A 17,471-nucleotide genomic window follows, 5' to 3' on the forward strand; every position below is an offset into this window, starting at 1 on the left:
GGTGAAACGATGGAGGTGGGAGCAGCAGGTGGGAATCTGCAGGAGAAGGAGTAGTGTGAGGAAGAGGAGTGTGAGGAAGAGTAGGGACACAGGAGGAGGATCAGGAAGAGGAGGCACCGCAAGGTTCCAGCCCTCGCTGTATCTGCAGCCTCCCCCCAGCCCCAGGAGCGTTGCCCCCCCATCCAGCAGGTGGTCAGGAAGGGTGATCCATGATTTTCCCGGGGGTGATTCTTCTTGTTTCTGAGGTTTCTTGGGCGCCATGTTGGTGCTTTGGTTTTTTCGTGGGGGCTGAATGTTTACATTTTGGAGGGGGTTTTGTCTGAATCTTGATGTTTTTGGAGTTTTGGGTCTGTGTCTTGATGTCTGAGGGACTTTTGGTCTGAATCTTGGTGTTTTGGAGGTTTTTACAGACACAAGATGCCCGGTGATAGGTTTGGGCAGGAGGAACCCCCAGCCCAGGGCTCTCACCCCTTTTTTTCCCCCCAAACCAGGATTTGTAATTCCCAAGGTGTGGCCGGATGGAGGAGGAGGAAAAGTCCCGGAGATGCCACACGAGGAGGGGCTGCAAGCGCAGCCCAGAGAGATCCAAGGAGGAAAGAGCTGCCCTGTGCCAGGAAGGCAGCCGGAGATCCAGGGGGAGGTCGGAGCTGGGGGAGAAGCCTCAGGGTGGGGAGAAGCCCCACAAGTGCTTGGAATGTGGGAAGGGCTTCAGCTACAAATCTCGTCTGAGGGAACACCAGCGGATCCACACTGGGGAGAAGCCCTATGAGTGTGGGGAGTGTGGGAAGAGCTTCAGCCAGAACTCCAACCTGATCCAGCACCGGAGGCTCCACAGTGGGGAGAGGCCCTATGTGTGTGGGGAATGTGGGAAGGGCTTCACCAACAGCTCCCAGCTGATCCAGCACCAGGTGGTTCACACCAGGGAACGGCCCTATGAGTGTAGAGAATGTGGGAAGAGCTTCTGGCAGAGCTCCAGCCTGAGGGCACACCGGCTCACCCACACTGGGGAGAGGCCCTACGAGTGTTCTGAGTGTGGGAAGAGGTTTCCCAGCAGCTCCAATCTGCTCAAGCATCAGCGGATTCACACGGATGAGAGGCCCTTCCGCTGCCCCGACTGCGGGAAGGGCTTCAAATACAACTCCATCCTCGTCACTCACCGGCGCATCCACACCGGGGAGAGGCCCTACGAGTGTCCCCAGTGTGGGAAGAGCTTCTCCCAGAGCTCTACCTTGACCCAACACCAACGGAGGCACCGCTAAGGGAAGCCCTGCGAGTGCCCTGAGTCCGGGAAGAGCTTCGTGCGCTGCTCCAGCTCCATCCCCCGTGGGAGGATCGGCGTTGGATGATCCCCAGTGACCCCCGTGGGGCAGAGCCCTGGTGATCCGTGCTCCTGGTGATCCGTGTTGTGAAGACACCTGGCTGAGGGGCTTCACATCTTCCTGGCTCCCTGTGTGCACATGGATGAACCCAGGGGCAGGAACATCCCTCGCGATGCAGACTGACATCGGGAATTCATTGGGGAGAGTGGATTTGTTGAATATTGACCCCAAATTATCTTTTCCATTCAATCTTTTCTTCTGGTGACATCAAGGAATACTGGATGGTCTTGGAGGTCTTTTCCAACCGCAGTGATTCCATTATTCCAATTTTCTCTGGCTCAAGGGCATCTTCCACAGCCAAATGGTGATGGACTGGGGCAAAGACCAAGATTCTGGAGACAATGGGGTGGAAATCCCTCCAAAACCGGTTCTTCCCTCCCTCCCACCCAAGCCCAAGGATCCTCAGCCAGCATGGACACAGAAATCCTTTTCTTTTGGCCTTGGTTTTCTTTTCATTTTTTCTTCCTCCTCTAAAACCACCCAAAATTGGGGTAAAAATAAAGACATTGAACTGAGACATGGGTGGGGACATGGGAGGACATGGACATGGGGGGACACAGACATGGAGAGGGACATGGAGACACATGGACCTGGACTGGGCTGTGGCCATTTGTGGGGATATGGGGGCACACGGGCATGGATGGAGACGTGGGGGTCAATGACATGGATGGAAACGTGGTGGGGACACAGCCATGGGTGAGGACACGGTGGGACAGGGCCAGTGACATGTGGGGACATGGCCATGGCTGGTGCCATGGGGGGAACTTGCCGGGGATGTGGGGGATGCTGGATTTGAGGGAGTTGAGGGTTCCTGGGAGGGACTTGGGGCTTGCTGAGGGCTTTGGGGACCCCAGGCCGAGCGGCTCCGGCTGTGCTGGGAGACCCTGGCGGAGGTTCTGGGGCAGCTGCTCAAGGACCCCCTGAGCTGGACCCCCAGCCAGCATTGGGCTCCTGGAAGGGAATGAACGTCCTTGTCCCCAGGAAGGAAATCCCAGCATCCCCAGGGTGTTGGGGGCAGCTGAGAGGCCACAAGAGGGAGGGGAGGGCCAGACAGAGCTGTCCACCTCCAAAACTGCACCCCAAAAATCAGGGATTCCTCCCAGGAAAAATCTGCCAGGAGCTGCCTGAAATGAGGGAAAGGAGGGATGGGACCCCCAGACTGAGCCGGAGGGGCCTGGAACCCCTAAAACCAAGCACAGGGGAGGAGGACTGGGGGGACTGCGGAGAGAAACAATGGACTCTACACGATTCAATGTCAATCCAGCAGAAGCCATTTTATTGATGAACTGCTGTTCCTAATACACAATTCCTGCTTTTCCTACATGCGATTGTGTATAATTATTATTGGTTAAGCGCTATTTTCACACACAGCTACTTTATGCTTTATGATTGGTTCTTGTCTGTGTGTCACATCGTCCATCGTGTATGTCACAACTGTCCTTCCGTTTGCATTTTCTCATCCTTTTCTTCCTTTGCTTGTTCTTCGTTCACATCCTCCCCAATGCTGCTTGTTCCTTTCTCACAACCTCCCCATGGACTTTTTCCCCTGTGCATGTGCTCAAGTCCTTCTGTCTTATGTGCCCTGGTTCTTCTATTTTGTGGCTGGTTCACAGTAGGTCCATTTTCTAGTAAAAACGTGGTTTCCACATTTCCCCCTTTCCTTGAACCAGCCATATGCTTTGTATTGATTTCTGCACCATTCTAGAAATACAAGTGATTAAACATGGCAAAACAAAAAACAAATAAACGCACCCCCTATAGTAAGGATTTGTTTGACAGTATCTTTCAACCACCCAGTAAGCCCAGATCCTTCCAACCATGTGCCTAGTCTGTGTCCTGTTGTGATCTTTGCCATGTTTTCCTCTATTTCCTTTCCTTAAGCCTTCTATGGATGGATACAGAGTGATCAGGCAAATTCGTACAACACATTCCCTCAAAGTCCTCACAACCACGTCCCTGTGCCAGCAGCAGAAAGTCAATAGCAGCCCTATTCTGTGATAATGCATGCCTTACACTGCATCAACTGTGTCAGTGATAATATTCAATGTGATGTTTAATTGTTTGGCCGCCCAGCAAGCCAGCTTTTCTAGGTTACGGAAGGCTCTGTGGCTGCAGCGACACTTGGTGTTAATAAGGAAGCAATAACCCGTGATGGTGTTTGTCAGGAATGCCTATCAAGCAAGTGTGGAATGGATCAGCTGGCGTAGCCACAGACAGACAAAAGGAATCCTGCTCAGTGACATCAGCAAAGGTAACCCACACATTGTGTCTTGGCGCTACTTCCAGAATATTGTGTGTTTTGACTGCTGTCATAAGGCTTAAGAGTAAAAATGTGATCACTGGAATTTTCCCACTGGACCCCATTTTTCCTGCATTCTCTCCTTCCAGTGCGCTAAAAGCCATGACCAGTCATCCTCAGGTACCCACCAATCTTTAGCCTCTTCTGGCAAAGAGATCTCGTTCCAACACAAAACTTGTTCTGCTCCTACTTTATGTTCCTCTGCAGTGTGTATTTCTTTACATTTCTTCATAAAAAGATTAATACTGCTGCAATACCATCTTGCATCGCAAGTTAAGCATACACACGATACCCACAGTTTACCCTTTCCACAGTCTGAATCAGGACATTTGAGCTGTAGCTGAGGTGAGATTTCAATTTTCGGCATCAGCACACAGGTGGGATCCCTGTCTTTCCCCAGCCACGGTTTCACTCACTTTGCAGGCACCCAGTGTGATCCTGTGTCTGTGGAAACACGTGCATACCCCCTTCTGTAGGTTAGTAATGGCATTGGTCCTTCCCACTGCCCTGTAGCCCCATTTTTTACCCATACTTTCCTGCTCTCCCGTGGAGTTTCATTCAAGTCCCCTATTATTCTTGCCCCATGTTTTACCGCAGGAGGAACAAGATTATCCCCTGGGATACATCAATAATTCATTACATAGACAGCTTTTTCCAAGCGGGCTTGAGGTGAAAGTGTTACAGTGGGGAAACTGCAACACGTGTATCAAACAACAAGGCCCATGGAAAAGAAATATATATGGACTGCTTCTTGATAGGTGTTTCAGAGATGTTTATTTCTCCAGCCGCATGGCTGAGGATCTGCCGAGGAACTGCGGCAATCACGGGACCCAAGGGTCCTTGCCCGCGCAGGGGAACACAAAACAACCGATGGGGAATGAGGCTGACCAGGGGCGAGGGAAACCCTGTGCCTCCCCGCCAGGGCCCCTCTCCCAGGGCTCCATGGCAGGGGGGAAGGGACCCTGACATTTCACCCGTTTATTTTAAACAAAAAGAGATTTAAAACTTAACATTGAAAACAACTGGATGAACGTAACAAGAACAGTTTCAAAACAAAACAAGCCACCCTCCTGGGTCTTTAAATGTCCAAACAGATTCTCTGGAACATCTTAAGGCTGACAGAAGGGAGACTCTCCAAGCATGCTTTGTGGGGAAACTGATGCAGGAGAGGGTTTCTTCCATTTGTACCTTTTGGAACTCTAAACAATAATAATTAATTTCTTCCCTCCCCCTCTTCATCCCCCACTCTGCATTTGTGAAGGAATGGCTACGTGACTGAGGACATGTAGACCCTTTGCAGCTTACAGAGCATGATTTAGCAGAATATCATACCCATCTTGTATAATAGCTGAGCTACGTGACAAAGGATGCATAGACCTTTGAAGCTAATCAAGGCCTTATACTGATACAGCAGGGACATGCTAGCCTTGATGAGCAGTACAATTAACAATAGAAAGCTTGTGGTCAGGGCATGGGAAGGAGAGGAAAAGAGGAACTTGCTGACCACAAAGGAAGAACTAGAGGGAGGGGTTGGTAGCAGTGCCGTTAACCACTCAGTTTGCGCCTTTTGGAATATGCATAAGCCTCATTAGTCACACTATATCTGTAATCCACGAATGATCAATAAACGGAAGCTTGCTGATCACTCATATTGAGCGTCCAAGTCTTCCCTCCGTCGTGACAGGCATTGGAAAGGGATTTTTGGGGAAACAATTGGCAAAGGCATGGTTTACTGAGGGAAACCATGGGTGAAAAAACAGATTGGGAATACACTGGGGGTAATAGGATATAGGGTAAAAGGGAAAGGTGGGATCAGGAATGGGAGACTGTAGGGGGGGCTTATAATGGAGAGATTGTCTAACATGACTACAATTTTTAGCATGTATACTGCCTTTTACAGAAACACCATCAGGCCCAGTGACCTGCGATGCTTGTAACCCTTTTCTGCCTTGCACAATTTTGAACTCTACTACTTCTCCATCTCCTAAGCTTGGGATGTATTTTTCAGGGTTATTCTTTTTAACAGCTGTTATATGAACGAATATCTCTTCTTGATTGTTACATCTTGTTATAAAACCATAATTTTGTTTAACATTATACCATTTTACTACTCCTAAAACCTTAGCTACGGTGATTTTTTTCTTTTTCTGAGTGGCTGCTGTTCTCTGTCTTGCTGCGTTCCTGGTTTCACTTTCGTTTTCGCTCGCTCCTGCGTTGGAGCCATCGGGGCTGCTCGTGCCTGTGTGCTCTTCCCGGGGTTGCATTCGGGGCCGCGCAGGCTGGGCCGGGCCACGCTGCACAGCTCTCTGTGCACCACCGCCTCTGCTCTCAGCTGCGCTGCCGCTGCCTGGTGCCGCACCCACGTCTTGGCTGGGCCCCTGAGCGACAACCCCCCATGCCCTGCTCCAGCATGCCTTTCGTCTGGGCGCGGCTCCACTCCGCCACCGCCGACCGCCGCCCACACACTGTCCCTCTCGGTCCGGTGTTCATGGGGCTCGCTCCACCACGCTCTGTGCGGGGCTGGGCGGGCTCCTGCCACACCTCGCTCTGCTGCCAACACTGCAGCTTGCGTCGCTCCGCCTGCGCACAGGAACTGCCTCGCTGCTGCTCGCAGAGGGTCCACGTGGTCTGGGTCGCACAGTCCCTGAGGCACGCTTCCCTTCGCCAAGACACAGCTGACATTGCTCAACAGTCTTGGTAATTAAATAATATTCACAAAAATATTCTTCCATCAGCATATATTTTGACTAAGAAATTAACTGTGTCCAAACGGTGTTCCGAAAGTCTTTGGTAAGAACTAAATCCCAAGAAATGTAGCTTAAACAACCATGAAAGGAAATGTTTCAGTTCCTTTTGAGCTTGAATTAAGCTAAAATTTACAAATTGTTGTTCAAGAGTCTTTTCAAGTTTAAGATAAATGTCCATATGCGGCTCAGAGAACCAAGAGTCTTTCCACGGTTCCTCCATAGTTTAGAGATGAAACACCAGAACAAAACAAAAAGAGAAATCCAGAGTTTACTCACAAGTCAGTCGTTGTGGGGATTGGGGATCATTCTGCTCGCATTATCCACCACCATTTGTTACTGCGGGGATACTGCAACACGCGTATCAAACAACGAGGCCCATGGAAAAGAAATATATAGACTGATTCTTGATAGATGTTTCAGCAAGATGTTTATTTTCCCAGCCACATGGCTGAGGATGCTGAGGAACTGTCGCAATCATGGGACCCGAGGGTCCTTGCCCGCGCAGGGGAACACAAAACAACCAATGGGGAATGAGACTGACCAGGGGCGAGGGAAACCCTGTGCCTCCCCCCAGGGCCCCTCTCCCAGGACCACATGGCAGGGGGGAAGGGACCCTGACAACCACCCCCCCAGAATGGGGTGACATGGGGGGTACACACAGGGGTGCCCACTCCCAAACATCCCTACATTCTGCCTCCCCCCAATCGCGGCCCCCCCAAGTCCCTCCCCAGTGCCCTCCAATAAACGGGACGGGTGAACTGGGAAGCTTTATTGGGAACACTGGGAGCAGCCAGGTGGGGGCAGAGTGACAGCGGGGCTGGGGGGGCACACGACCCCCCCAAAATCAGCACGGGGACGGAGTGGGGGGTCCCGGCCAGACTCAAGGCCACAGGGAGGGGCTGCGGCTGCCAGCAGCTCAGGAGTTTTGTGGGCAGAGCAAAGGGGGTGTCACTGGGCTGGGGGGCCCCAGGGAGAGCACACGCGCCATGGGAAAGGGGGGACGCGACCCCCAGGCCCTTCCCCCCCATCACCTGCTTGCACAGGTAGAAGCCGAGCCCCAGCACCAGGAACACAAAGCCCCCAATCCCCATCCGCATCCCTCTGCGGGCAGTGTCTGGCAGCATCTCTGGGGGTCTGCAGGGGTCAGCACCCCCAAAATCCTCTTCACAGACACCCCAAGCCCCTCCAAGCACCCTCCCAGTCACCCCCAGCCCACCCAGGACCCCCTGAAACCTCCTCCCAATCCCTTCCCAACCTCCCCAGGACCCACCAAAGCCCCTACCATTCCTGCCAGTTGCCTCCACTGCCCCAGGACCCCCAGACCCTCTCCCAGTCCCTTCCTAGCCCCACCAGGACTCACCAAGACCCCTCCCAGTCTCTTCCCAGTGAATCGCCCAAACTGGGCCAAGAGACACTTCAGAGGCAGAGGCAGAGCAGCAGGTTTCTGCTTTATTTGGCACCAGCTGCGTGGGGGATCTCTCCTCCTAACCCACACACCCAGCACTCCATACAGTCCAGCATTGTGGGTGAAATGCATGAATGTTCATCACATTCCTTGGGATAGGAGTGGTTATACAAATTAAAATTAGTTCTCAGAAATCATTAATGTCATTAGGATGTGTGTCACATATGAGTGGTGTGTGCTGGTGGTCGCACCGAGGAAGGCTCCTCTTCTTCCTCGGGGGTCTTTCCAACGAAGATCAGTACTTTTCATCACAATGCAATTTTCACCTTTCTGGAGCATGGGCAGTCCTTTGTGGGGTGACTCAGCAGTTTCTGTGCTGGTTTCAAACAGATTCTTGTTCCTCATACCTTGACAAGATTAGGGCAAATCCTGCTTCTTAGGTTTTGTGATTAACATTTGCTGTCCCCCAATAGTTAACTGTGCTTACATGAGTTAAGTATTGATCACCTGTTTCTCAATCTCCCCTTTTTCTTTGGTCATTTGTAATTCTTTATTAATCTCGCATGTCTTGAAAGCAAGTACCCTTTTCTGCCTTGCTTCTGGGTTTGTGCTTTTGCCACAGAGCATAAGCATGGCGATTCCAAGTACATAGCTGTCGCTGCTGGAGCTGCCTGGTCACTCGCAGTGACGGGTCTGATGTGCTCCGAAGACCAAGATGAAGCTGGTCTCGCCGCAAGAGGCAAAGCTCTCAGGGTGCTGAATGGTTTGCACTCGCAGGCAGAGGCAAGAAGGAAGGAGGGGACTCCAGTATAGTATCCAGGGCTTTGTTGTCCTCAGGGGGACCAGGGACCGAAGACCCCGGGAAAGGGGTTGCACAGCTTTTTAAAGGGGGGTTGGACAAAGGGCGGTAACAATCTCAGGGCCAGTCGGGAAGGAGAAGGGGAGGGTTCACAGGTGGAGTGACATACAATTAGGCAATAAGGGAAAACAAGGGGAGGGGAGAAATTCAAAGGGACCAAGGGGGTCTCGAGGGGAGAAGAACTTTCTAGAAGGGGGAGGGGAAAGGGGTGGTGTACATCAAGGACTGGCAGCTAAGGCAAGGCGTATACAATGCAGCAAGGGGAGGGGAAACTACAAACTGATTGACAATGAAATGAACTGCGACAGACCAAGTACGGGGGGAAGGGTGCATGGCAACATCTCCCCCGTTTTTGTTTTAAAAAATAAAGGAAACTTAAACCTTAAAGTGGGGGTTTTGGGTATCATCCCACCAAGATGTTTCTCTAGTAGCCGTGGCTACAGCTACCTGGGTGTTGGGGTTTTAGTTTAGTCCTAGTTTTTTTTCTGTTAAAGGAATTTTCCCCTATGCATGTTGCTAGGGGAACAAATAGCTAGGTGCTTAGGAAAAACAAAAGACCTGGCTGCTCCTTTTGTTTCACCTGGGTGTTTGGACAGAGGAGTCTGCTTGCTTCTGCTGCTTTTCCTTGTGCTGGAAAGCCCCGAGATCCCAAAGCCACCTTCCCTGCCCCGCCGGAGGCCAGGCTGTGGCCGCCCTGCCCTGCCGCTGCTTTGAGCCTTCACTACGTTGTAGCCGTGCTCGCCCTGCCTGCCCAGACCTCTGGGGGGTTCCCCGCTTGGATACATCGTGTCTGCCATCCAGGATTTCTGCTCATCCCTGCTGCTCCAGCCTGCCGTTCCAGCCTGCTGTTCCCGAGGGTCCAGCCGGACACTGGGGCCAGCTGCCCAGCGGTTTGTGAAGCCTTTGTTCCATCCTTCCCGGGCCCTCAGACCACCAGTGCCGCGTGCTCCCCGAGCTCGCTCCAGAGCGCCCCCTGCAGCCGCGGGGGAACCATCGCACCTGCCCTGCTCACCGGGAGCCGCCAGCGCCCCTGCCGGCTGCGAGCGGAACTGCACCCGAGGGGAAAGGGCCTGACAGCCGAGAAGGCTGGGACTGGGTTTGTGATTGTTTGCTGTTACTGCCAGAGTTATTGCTGTTTGTTTGACTGGTTATATATAAAAATATATATCTAGTAAAGAACTGTTATTCCTATTTCCCACATCTTTGCCTAAAAGCCCTTGATTTCAAAATTATAATAACTCAGAGGGAAAGGAGTTACATCTGCCATTCCAAGGGAAGCTTCTGCCTTCCTTAGCAGACACCTGTCTTTCAAACCAAGACACTGGGTAGATCTTGTACCACTGGTACACTTTAGGAAGGTTTTCTCTACTGCTGTGAGTAGGAGTCTTTTGATGCACCCAAAGAGTAAGAATACAAGAAAAATAATGACAAAAATCCATAAGACAGTCTTTAATATTGAGGAAATCCATCCCAACAGCCCCCAGTCTTTGAAAATGTTATCTAGCCAGTCCTCTGATTCTATCTTGATGTCTGATACCATCTCCTTGATTCCCTGGATGGCAGACTGTATGCTTTCACTGTGTGATGATTGATTGAAGCAGCACATCCTTTCAAACTCCTGGAATCCATGACCATGTGCTAAAAGTAGAAAGTCTATGGCAGCACGGTTCTGTAAGGTGTCTTTCCAAGTTATTTCTTTGTCTTCCAGGAGGTCACTAAGCGCAGCTGAAATATGATTAGCTTGTTTAGCCTCCCAACACTCTAGGGTGCCCGATTCTCCTAGAGCTTTTGCTGCTGCTACCCATGGGTTAAAGAGGGAAACGGCAGATCTTTTTAAATGAGACCAATGAAATATTTCGGAATCATAATTTTCATTGAATTCTTTAAGATCTCTTTTTTCACAACAGAAAAAAGCGAGCCAATTGGGTTCTGTTCCTCCAATTAATAATTTGCGTCGTGGTTGGGGCAAACAGCATCAACCAGCCTAATGTGCATGGGCCTCCCCGAATACAAGAAGGGATGCCCACCCAAGCTCGATCCCCGCAGATGAGAAACTGTCCTTTAGGAAACTTCTTGGGACGGTTAGTGGATGCCGAGAGGGAGAACTCCGTAATGTTACACCATTCAGGCGAGGTGTACTGCCTATGGTGGGGGTTAATTATGGTATATTTCTTTCCTTCTTCTTCTGCCTTGTAACAAAAGTGAAGGCAGAAGGGAGCTGGAGCGGGCCCCAAAAGCTCGAGCTGCTGTGGTTCCCTCTCAGCATTGGGCAAAGTTTTTGGCCATGCATCCCACCGCTGCATGGGATTTGCTGGAGGCGGCCCCTTTTTGGGCTTTGAATATTCGGTATAGGGGATCCCAACTAGGCAGGTGGAAAGTGGGTCACTCGCGGCTGCCATAGACAAGCAGAGGTGGTCTTGTTGTAGCACATTGGCCAGGGTGACCCAGACATTTTTCCGAGGTTGAGGGATGAGCCACTCTGATGGCAGGGGAATGATCCAGGGAATCATGACAGCGAGGAATCAGAGGCTGTTGCTGGCTACCATGGCTATCAGGATGAACGCTAAAAGAGAACAGAAAAACGTAAGTAAAGGGCAAAGCAGGCAATGAGGGAAATTAAATAAGGAATTCTCGGGGGGGAAGAGGGGGAGGATTTCCCATCGCCTTTCGGCGGCGTCACTTCCACGCCGCTGCTGCCATGTCTCTTGGAGAAACAAGTGGTTGAGGGGAAGTGTTATCTCAGGTTGGCACTGTCGGCGCATAGGGTTTCAGCCACTTTTTTGGGACCCAGCACAGCCCAGAAGGCGTGGAGACACATGTGTACCCGCATCCCCACATAATCATTTCAGAGGGGTCTTGAATTTGCTGGGTTTCCGGGTCTTTAAATAATGCAGGTGCCTTTTCAGCCAACTTCATTTGTTTGTTGTTTGAGAAGTGTCTCAACACAGGTGGATTTAAGTCTTCAAAGGAGGCATTTAAAAAGTTGATAGTAAAGAGCGCTTTAGCCAGCCTCATTCCTGGCATGGAAATGTCTGTTCCTCCTTTTTGTTACTCTAAAACCCTTTTCAGGGTTTGATGCATTCTCTCTATTAATGGCTTGGCCGGTTGAAGAATGAGGGATCCCGGTGGTTGTCACAACAGAGGGAATGCCCGGACACTCAATATGAGTGGATCAGCAGGATTCCGTTTATTAATCATACTAAAGTTTCTTATATACTATCAATAATAGGCTTATGAATATTCGTAAAGGCGCATTCTAAGTGGTTCACGTAGTCTTAGCTGACTTCTTAACCCCTCCTAGCTCCTCTTCTGTGGTCAGCAATTCTCTTTCTTCTTTGTCTTTTCTAACCCACAGTATTTTATTGTTTTACTGCCAAAGACTAACCTTGCTAACTTTGCAATAAAACATTTAGCTTAGCAATAAGAACTCAATGGAAGCCCTGTTGTTAAGCAGGAGAACTTGTAGCTTTTTGCAACTTCATTTGTTACATAAGATGCGTGCCATCAAACTGCAGGGGTTTGATGTGCCCTTTCTCACGTAGCCAATCTTCCACAATATTCCCTTTCCCACAATCTTCCTCAATATTTCCCCTGATAGGTGGTGTGGGAAATTCCCCACTGTTGAATGAGATCTTGGAAGGCTTTGGAGATGTAAGCAGGTCCATTGTCTGTTTTGAGTTGCCTTGGTACCCCTAGCGTAGCGAACGCCTGCAGCAGATGTTTCTGTGCGTCCGTTGCTTTTTCTTCCGCATGGACGGAGGCATAGACAGCTCCCGAGAAGGTATCCACTGACACGTGCACATATTTGGACCTCCCAAATTGGGGGAAGTGGGTGACATCAGATTGCCACACCTCGCAACTGCCCAGTCCTCTAGGGTTCACCCCAGACCCTAACGATGGTAAGCCAACTTTTGGCAGTTGGGACATGTCACCACAATAGCCCTTGCCTGCTCTCGGCACAGAGGGAACATGCGCACAAGTGCAGGCACATTCTGGTGGAACATCTGATGGCTTGGTTTGGCTTGTTGGAAAACATCGGGGGTGTTTACAAGTTGTGTTGGCATGGCTAGGGCATCTGCCTTCCTGTTCCCTTCCGCAATTGGTCCTGGAAGGTTGGTGTGTGACCTTACATGCATGACATAGTATGGCTGCTCATGGTGGGAGACCAAAAAGATTAGCTTCACGAGCAGCTGGCACATGGCAGAGTTGGATACCTCTTTTAGAAGTGAATGTTCCGCCCTTGACACTACTCCTGCAGCGTAGGCCAAATCAGTTACTAAATTAAATGGTTCTTGGAACCTCTCAAAAGCTCTGACCACGGCGGCTAATTCAGCAACCTGTGGTGATCCCTCTACCACTTGAATATCAGACTCCCACTTCTGAGTCTGAGGATCCCTCCAAGTCTTTATGGACTTTTGGGATGCTCCTGAGCCTTCCGTAAAAATGGTTGCAGCCTTGAGAGGCTTCCTGCTTTGGATTTCTTTTGGTATTAAATGGAAGGCTGCATTAAATAACTTATGCTTTGGATAGTGAATTGATATTTGTCCTGGGTAGCTAGTGCTTTACTGCCCCCGTCGTTAAAGGTAGATAAATGCATGTAATATCAAACCCCACCAAGGTGCATAGGTTGCCCTAGCCTTGATGATAAGCTGAGCAATCAGTTCTGGTGGCGTGGTGATGCTTTTGGACAAGCAACGGGAGAGGAATACCCACTCTATAATCAAAAGAGGGTCCTTCTGTCCCTTGTCCCATTGAAAGATCAGCCCGTGGAGGTGTGGCGCTTTCCCTAATACAACAGATTGAAAAGGGAGTTCCGGGTGGTACCTGTGCGCTTGGTGAGTTGACAGTGCCTTTTGCACCTTCTCCATGGAGTGTCTAGCCTCTTTGGTCAGGGTCCTCGGAGAACAGAGCTCATCATTCCCCCACAACAAATTAAAAAGTGGGGCAAGCTCCTTGGTGGTAATACCTAAGAGAGGTCTGATCCAATTTATTGAGCCACACAATTCATATAATTATTTTAAAGTGCAGGGATTACCATTTATCTGGACTTGCTGGGGTATAGTGGTTCTTTCCTGGGGGCTAACCTTTGGACCTTTTCTTCCTGTAGCTCAAAGCCTTCACTGGCTAATGCTTTAATTGTCATGTCCAGTACTTTTTCTAACAGGCTGTTGTTGGGAGCACACACCATCATCCATTGTTGGAGAATGGTTAGAGGATCAGGGACATGGATCATTGATAAAACCAGATCAATAAAAAAGCTTGCAAGCAAAGGCCTGCACGAGAAAAAGCCTACATGAGAAAATGCCTGCGTGAGAAACAGGCCTGAGAACCAAAAGGGAGTTTTAAGGAGGTACAGTCCTGTGCTGATAAAATGTACTGACCATGAGAAGGGAGGAAAATCTTTGATCTCTCAAGACAAAACATAAATAATAGAAGCTTGCCAAATGTAGTCTTTTATCTAACCCAATTATGTAGAAGTAAGAATGCGCTTTTGTAAGTTTAAACTAATTAAAGAACTGATAAGCTTGTACTTTCACACTGTATGAGTGCCTCTGTATTGCTAATAAACGAAGCTTGCATTACCAGTCACATTGATTGTCTGCATATCTTCCCCCACCGGAAAGTCAGCATTTGGCACCCGAGCAGAGACTGGGACTTCGTTTTCTTGACGAGGTGGGAGACCGAAGAGGCACCGATAAGCAGCGATTGGAGGGCAAAAGATCAGCAGCTGCAGGCAAGCGTCTGATCCGTGCCTGGACTGACCTAACAAGAGGGGTCCGCCGTTACGGCTGACAAGGGCAAACCTGGGAAAAGGCTGCACAACTCCTGTCAACAAGGATGTGGTAGGACACAGATATGGAAACAGAGGTGACTCTTGATTTATTTTTATGCTTTTTAGAAAAGCGGGGAGTTAAAGAAGTAAACCTTTGTAAGGAACTAGCTGATCCAAGATCGTTCAAAAAGAAAACTAAAGAAGCAAAAGCTCTCAAAGTAACCTGGAGAGCAGTAACTGGCACTCTTGCAGAGATGAAAACAGAGAGGACAGTGGCCGCAGCCGCCCTAGAGGCTTTAGAGAGTGGCAGCTTCGGGTGTGGTGGCTCCAGAAAAGGAACAGACGGGGGTTTTACAGAGCGGCGGCCGGAGACCAGAGCGGAGTCCAGGGTAGCACGGTTCTTCGGGCTGGCCGTGAGAAAACCGATTAAAGGCACAGCAGCACCCATCCGCTCACTGCAGGAGGTGCTAAACTCAGCAGAGCAGGATGTTGGGGAGGGGAGGGGAGGGGAGGGGAAGGGAGGGGAGGAGAGGAGAGGAGAGGAGAGGAGAGGAGAGGAGAGGAGAGGAGAGGAGAGGAGAGGAGAGGAGAGGAGAGGAGAGGAGAGGAGAGGAGAGGAGAGGAGAGGAGAGGAGAGGAGAGGAGAGGAGAGAGGAGAGAGGAGAGAGGAGAGAGGAGAGAGGAGAGAGGAGAGAGGAGAGAGGAGAGAGGAGAGAGGAGAGAGGAGAGAGGAGAGAGGAGAGAGGAGAGAGGAGAGAGGAGAGAGGAGAGAGGAGAGAGGAGAGTCCCGCTCATCCTCCTTTCTCAGCCTGCCTGCTCTTCCTCTTCTCTCTGTCCCTTCTCCTGCTCCTTCCTCTTAGGGGGATCCCTGCGCCTTTTCTGGCTCACTGGGTGCCGTGTTGGGGTTCAGGTGCCTCCCAAAGCACCTCCAGAGCAGGGTGACACAGGGGTGACACACGGGGGTCCCCATTACCGATCCATCCTGCGGCCGGTTCTGCCCCTACCAATCGTGGCACCCCCAAGTCCCTCCCCAGTGTCCCCTAATAAACAGGACCGGCCCGAACTGGGAAGCTTTATTGGGAACACTGGGAGCAGCTGAGCGGGGGCAGAGTGACAGCGGGGCTGGGGGGGACACACGACCCCCCCCAAAATCAGCGCGGGGATGGAGTGGGGGGTCCCAGTCAGGCCCGAAGCCACGGGGGGGGGCTGCATCCACCAGTGGCTCAGGAGTTTTGTGGGCAGAGCAAAGGGGGTGACACCGGGCTGGGGGCCCCGGGGATGCACACATGCCCTGGGGAAGGGGGAATACGCCCCCCGGGGCCTCCCCTCACCTGCTTGCACCGGTAGAAGCCGAGCCCCAGCGCCAGGAAGACAAAGCCCAACACAAAGCCCCCAGTCCCCGTCAGCATCTTGCTGCAGGAAGGGTCCAGTGGCATCTCTGGGGGGTTGTGAAGTGGTCAGGACCCCCAGAAACCTCTCACAGACATCCCAAGACCCTCCAAGCACCCTCCCAGTCACCCCCAACCCAGCCAGGACCCCCTGAAACTTCCTCCCAGTCCCTTCCCGGCCTCCCCAGCACCCACCAAAGTCCCTCCCGTCCCTCTCAGCATCCCACAGTCCCCTCCCAGTTGGTCTCCACCACCCCAGGACCCCCAGACCCTCTCCCAGTCCCTTCCCAGCCTCACCAGGACTCACCAAGACCCCTCCCTCTTCCCAGCACAACCAACCTCATTCCAACCCCCCCTTTCCCAGCCCTGATCCCCTTCCAGCTCCTCCAGGCTCACTCAAATCCCTCCCAGTTACACCCAGAATCCCAAGACTCCCTCCCAGGTTCCACCAGCACCCTTGGAACCCCATCCCACCCTCCCCAACATCCTTCAAATCCCTTCTCAGACCTTCCAGATCCCTGACCCCCTCTCCCAGTTTAAACCAGGCTCTCTCACACTCCCTCCCAGTTACTCCCAGCACAACCCAATCCCCCTCCCAGTCCCCCCAGTACCTCCCCCTCTCCCCCCGGTTCTGTGGGGGCCGGGCCATACCCCAGTGCCAGCTCAGGGGCTGCTCCAGGCTGTTGTGCTCCACCTGGCAGCTGGAAGTGACCCCGCGCTGGGGGGGAATTTCCAGCAGCACCAGGAGCTGGTGGGTCCAGTTCCCATTGGGAACAATGTCGGTGGCCACCACATGCCCTGAGAGCTCCTCCTGGCCCTGGAACCACCTGAGCTGCACCTGCGCAGAGTAGAAATCCATCCTGGAGCAGAGCAGGCAGCTGGGGCCAGGCTGGGAGCTTGAGGGCACCAGCGAGATGGACATGCTGGGGGACACTGGGAGAGAGCGGTGAGGTTTCATGTGGCGTTGAGAGGGACTGGGAATGGAGTGGAAGGGACTGGGAGAGACTGGGATGGACTGGAATGGACAAAGAGAGGGATGGGGGTCACTGCGGGGGGCAAGAGACCCTGGGGATGGGCACAAGGAAACCTGAGGGCTTTGGGGTGATTCCCAGGGAGGTTTTGAGGGGCTCCAGGGTCATTCCAGGGGGAGGGCCCAAGGGGACACGCTCTGCCCCACGCTCACCTCTGCGGCCCATGAGGAACGGGGTGAAAACCTCGTAGTTGTGCCGGCAGCAGGTGTGCACTGCAGCCCACATGTACTTCATCCATTCCAGGTAACTGTTCCAGTACCTGGCAACCTTCTCCCCATCCGGGGTGTCCCCCACAAACACCCTCACATCGCTGTCCAAGTGCACGTACTGCTGCCGGTTGTAGATGTGCCTCTCCACAAACCTCACCTGGGCAGTGATGAAGTGACACTCGACCTTTCCCATCTCCTGCAACACCCGTGTGTCTGCGGGACACCCCTTCCAAATCCCCCCCTCTCCCCCCCACCCGCCACAATCACCAGCCGCTCCCCAGATCAGTTTTGGGGTCCCAGCCTTCCCTTTCCTTCCCACCCCCTCCCACCCCTTCCCCATCTTCCCCCAATCCTCAGCCCCCTCCCGCTCTTCTTTTACGG

At 51.9% G+C, this 17,471-nt stretch overlaps 1 protein-coding gene and 1 pseudogene across 1 annotated transcript; one reads left to right on the top strand and one right to left on the bottom strand.

Moving 5' to 3' along the window:
• LOC138101926 (zinc finger protein 208-like) overlaps nucleotides 1-5,327 on the top strand; it is a 198,121-nt pseudogene extending 192,794 nt beyond the window's left edge.
• A 4,487-nt stretch (nucleotides 5,328-9,814) lies between these two features.
• On the bottom strand, nucleotides 9,815-17,301 carry LOC138101880 (uncharacterized). The gene is made up of 5 exons (XM_068999634.1): nucleotides 17,034-17,301; nucleotides 16,502-16,688; nucleotides 15,794-15,900; nucleotides 14,273-14,452; nucleotides 9,815-11,252 (listed from the first exon to the last, which is right to left on the bottom strand). Exons 1-5 carry the CDS (start codon nucleotides 17,281-17,283, stop codon nucleotides 11,212-11,214), a joined length of 765 nt encoding a protein of 254 aa, XP_068855735.1. The 5' UTR covers nucleotides 17,284-17,301; the 3' UTR covers nucleotides 9,815-11,211.
• Nucleotides 17,302-17,471: the final 170 nt, after the last annotated feature.

This window comes from Aphelocoma coerulescens, unplaced genomic scaffold (genome assembly GCF_041296385.1).
Source record: "Aphelocoma coerulescens isolate FSJ_1873_10779 unplaced genomic scaffold, UR_Acoe_1.0 HiC_scaffold_56, whole genome shotgun sequence".
In the NCBI taxonomy this organism is placed as follows: Eukaryota; Metazoa; Chordata; class Aves; order Passeriformes; family Corvidae; genus Aphelocoma; species Aphelocoma coerulescens.

Excerpts from the sequence above, each read along its gene's own strand:
- LOC138101880 (XM_068999634.1), bottom strand. The coding sequence starts at position 17,283 with ATGGGAAAGGTCGAGTGTCACTTCATCACTGCCCAGGTGAGGTTTGTG. Across the intron at positions 15,901-16,501 it reads GCCCCTGAGCTGGCACTGGG|AGATGCCACTGGACCCTTCC; the intron begins GTATGGCCCGGC and ends ACAACCCCCCAG. Across the intron at positions 14,453-15,793 it reads GCTTCTACCGGTGCAAGCAG|GTCAGTCCAGGCACGGATCA; the intron begins GTGAGGGGAGGC and ends CCCTCTTGTTAG.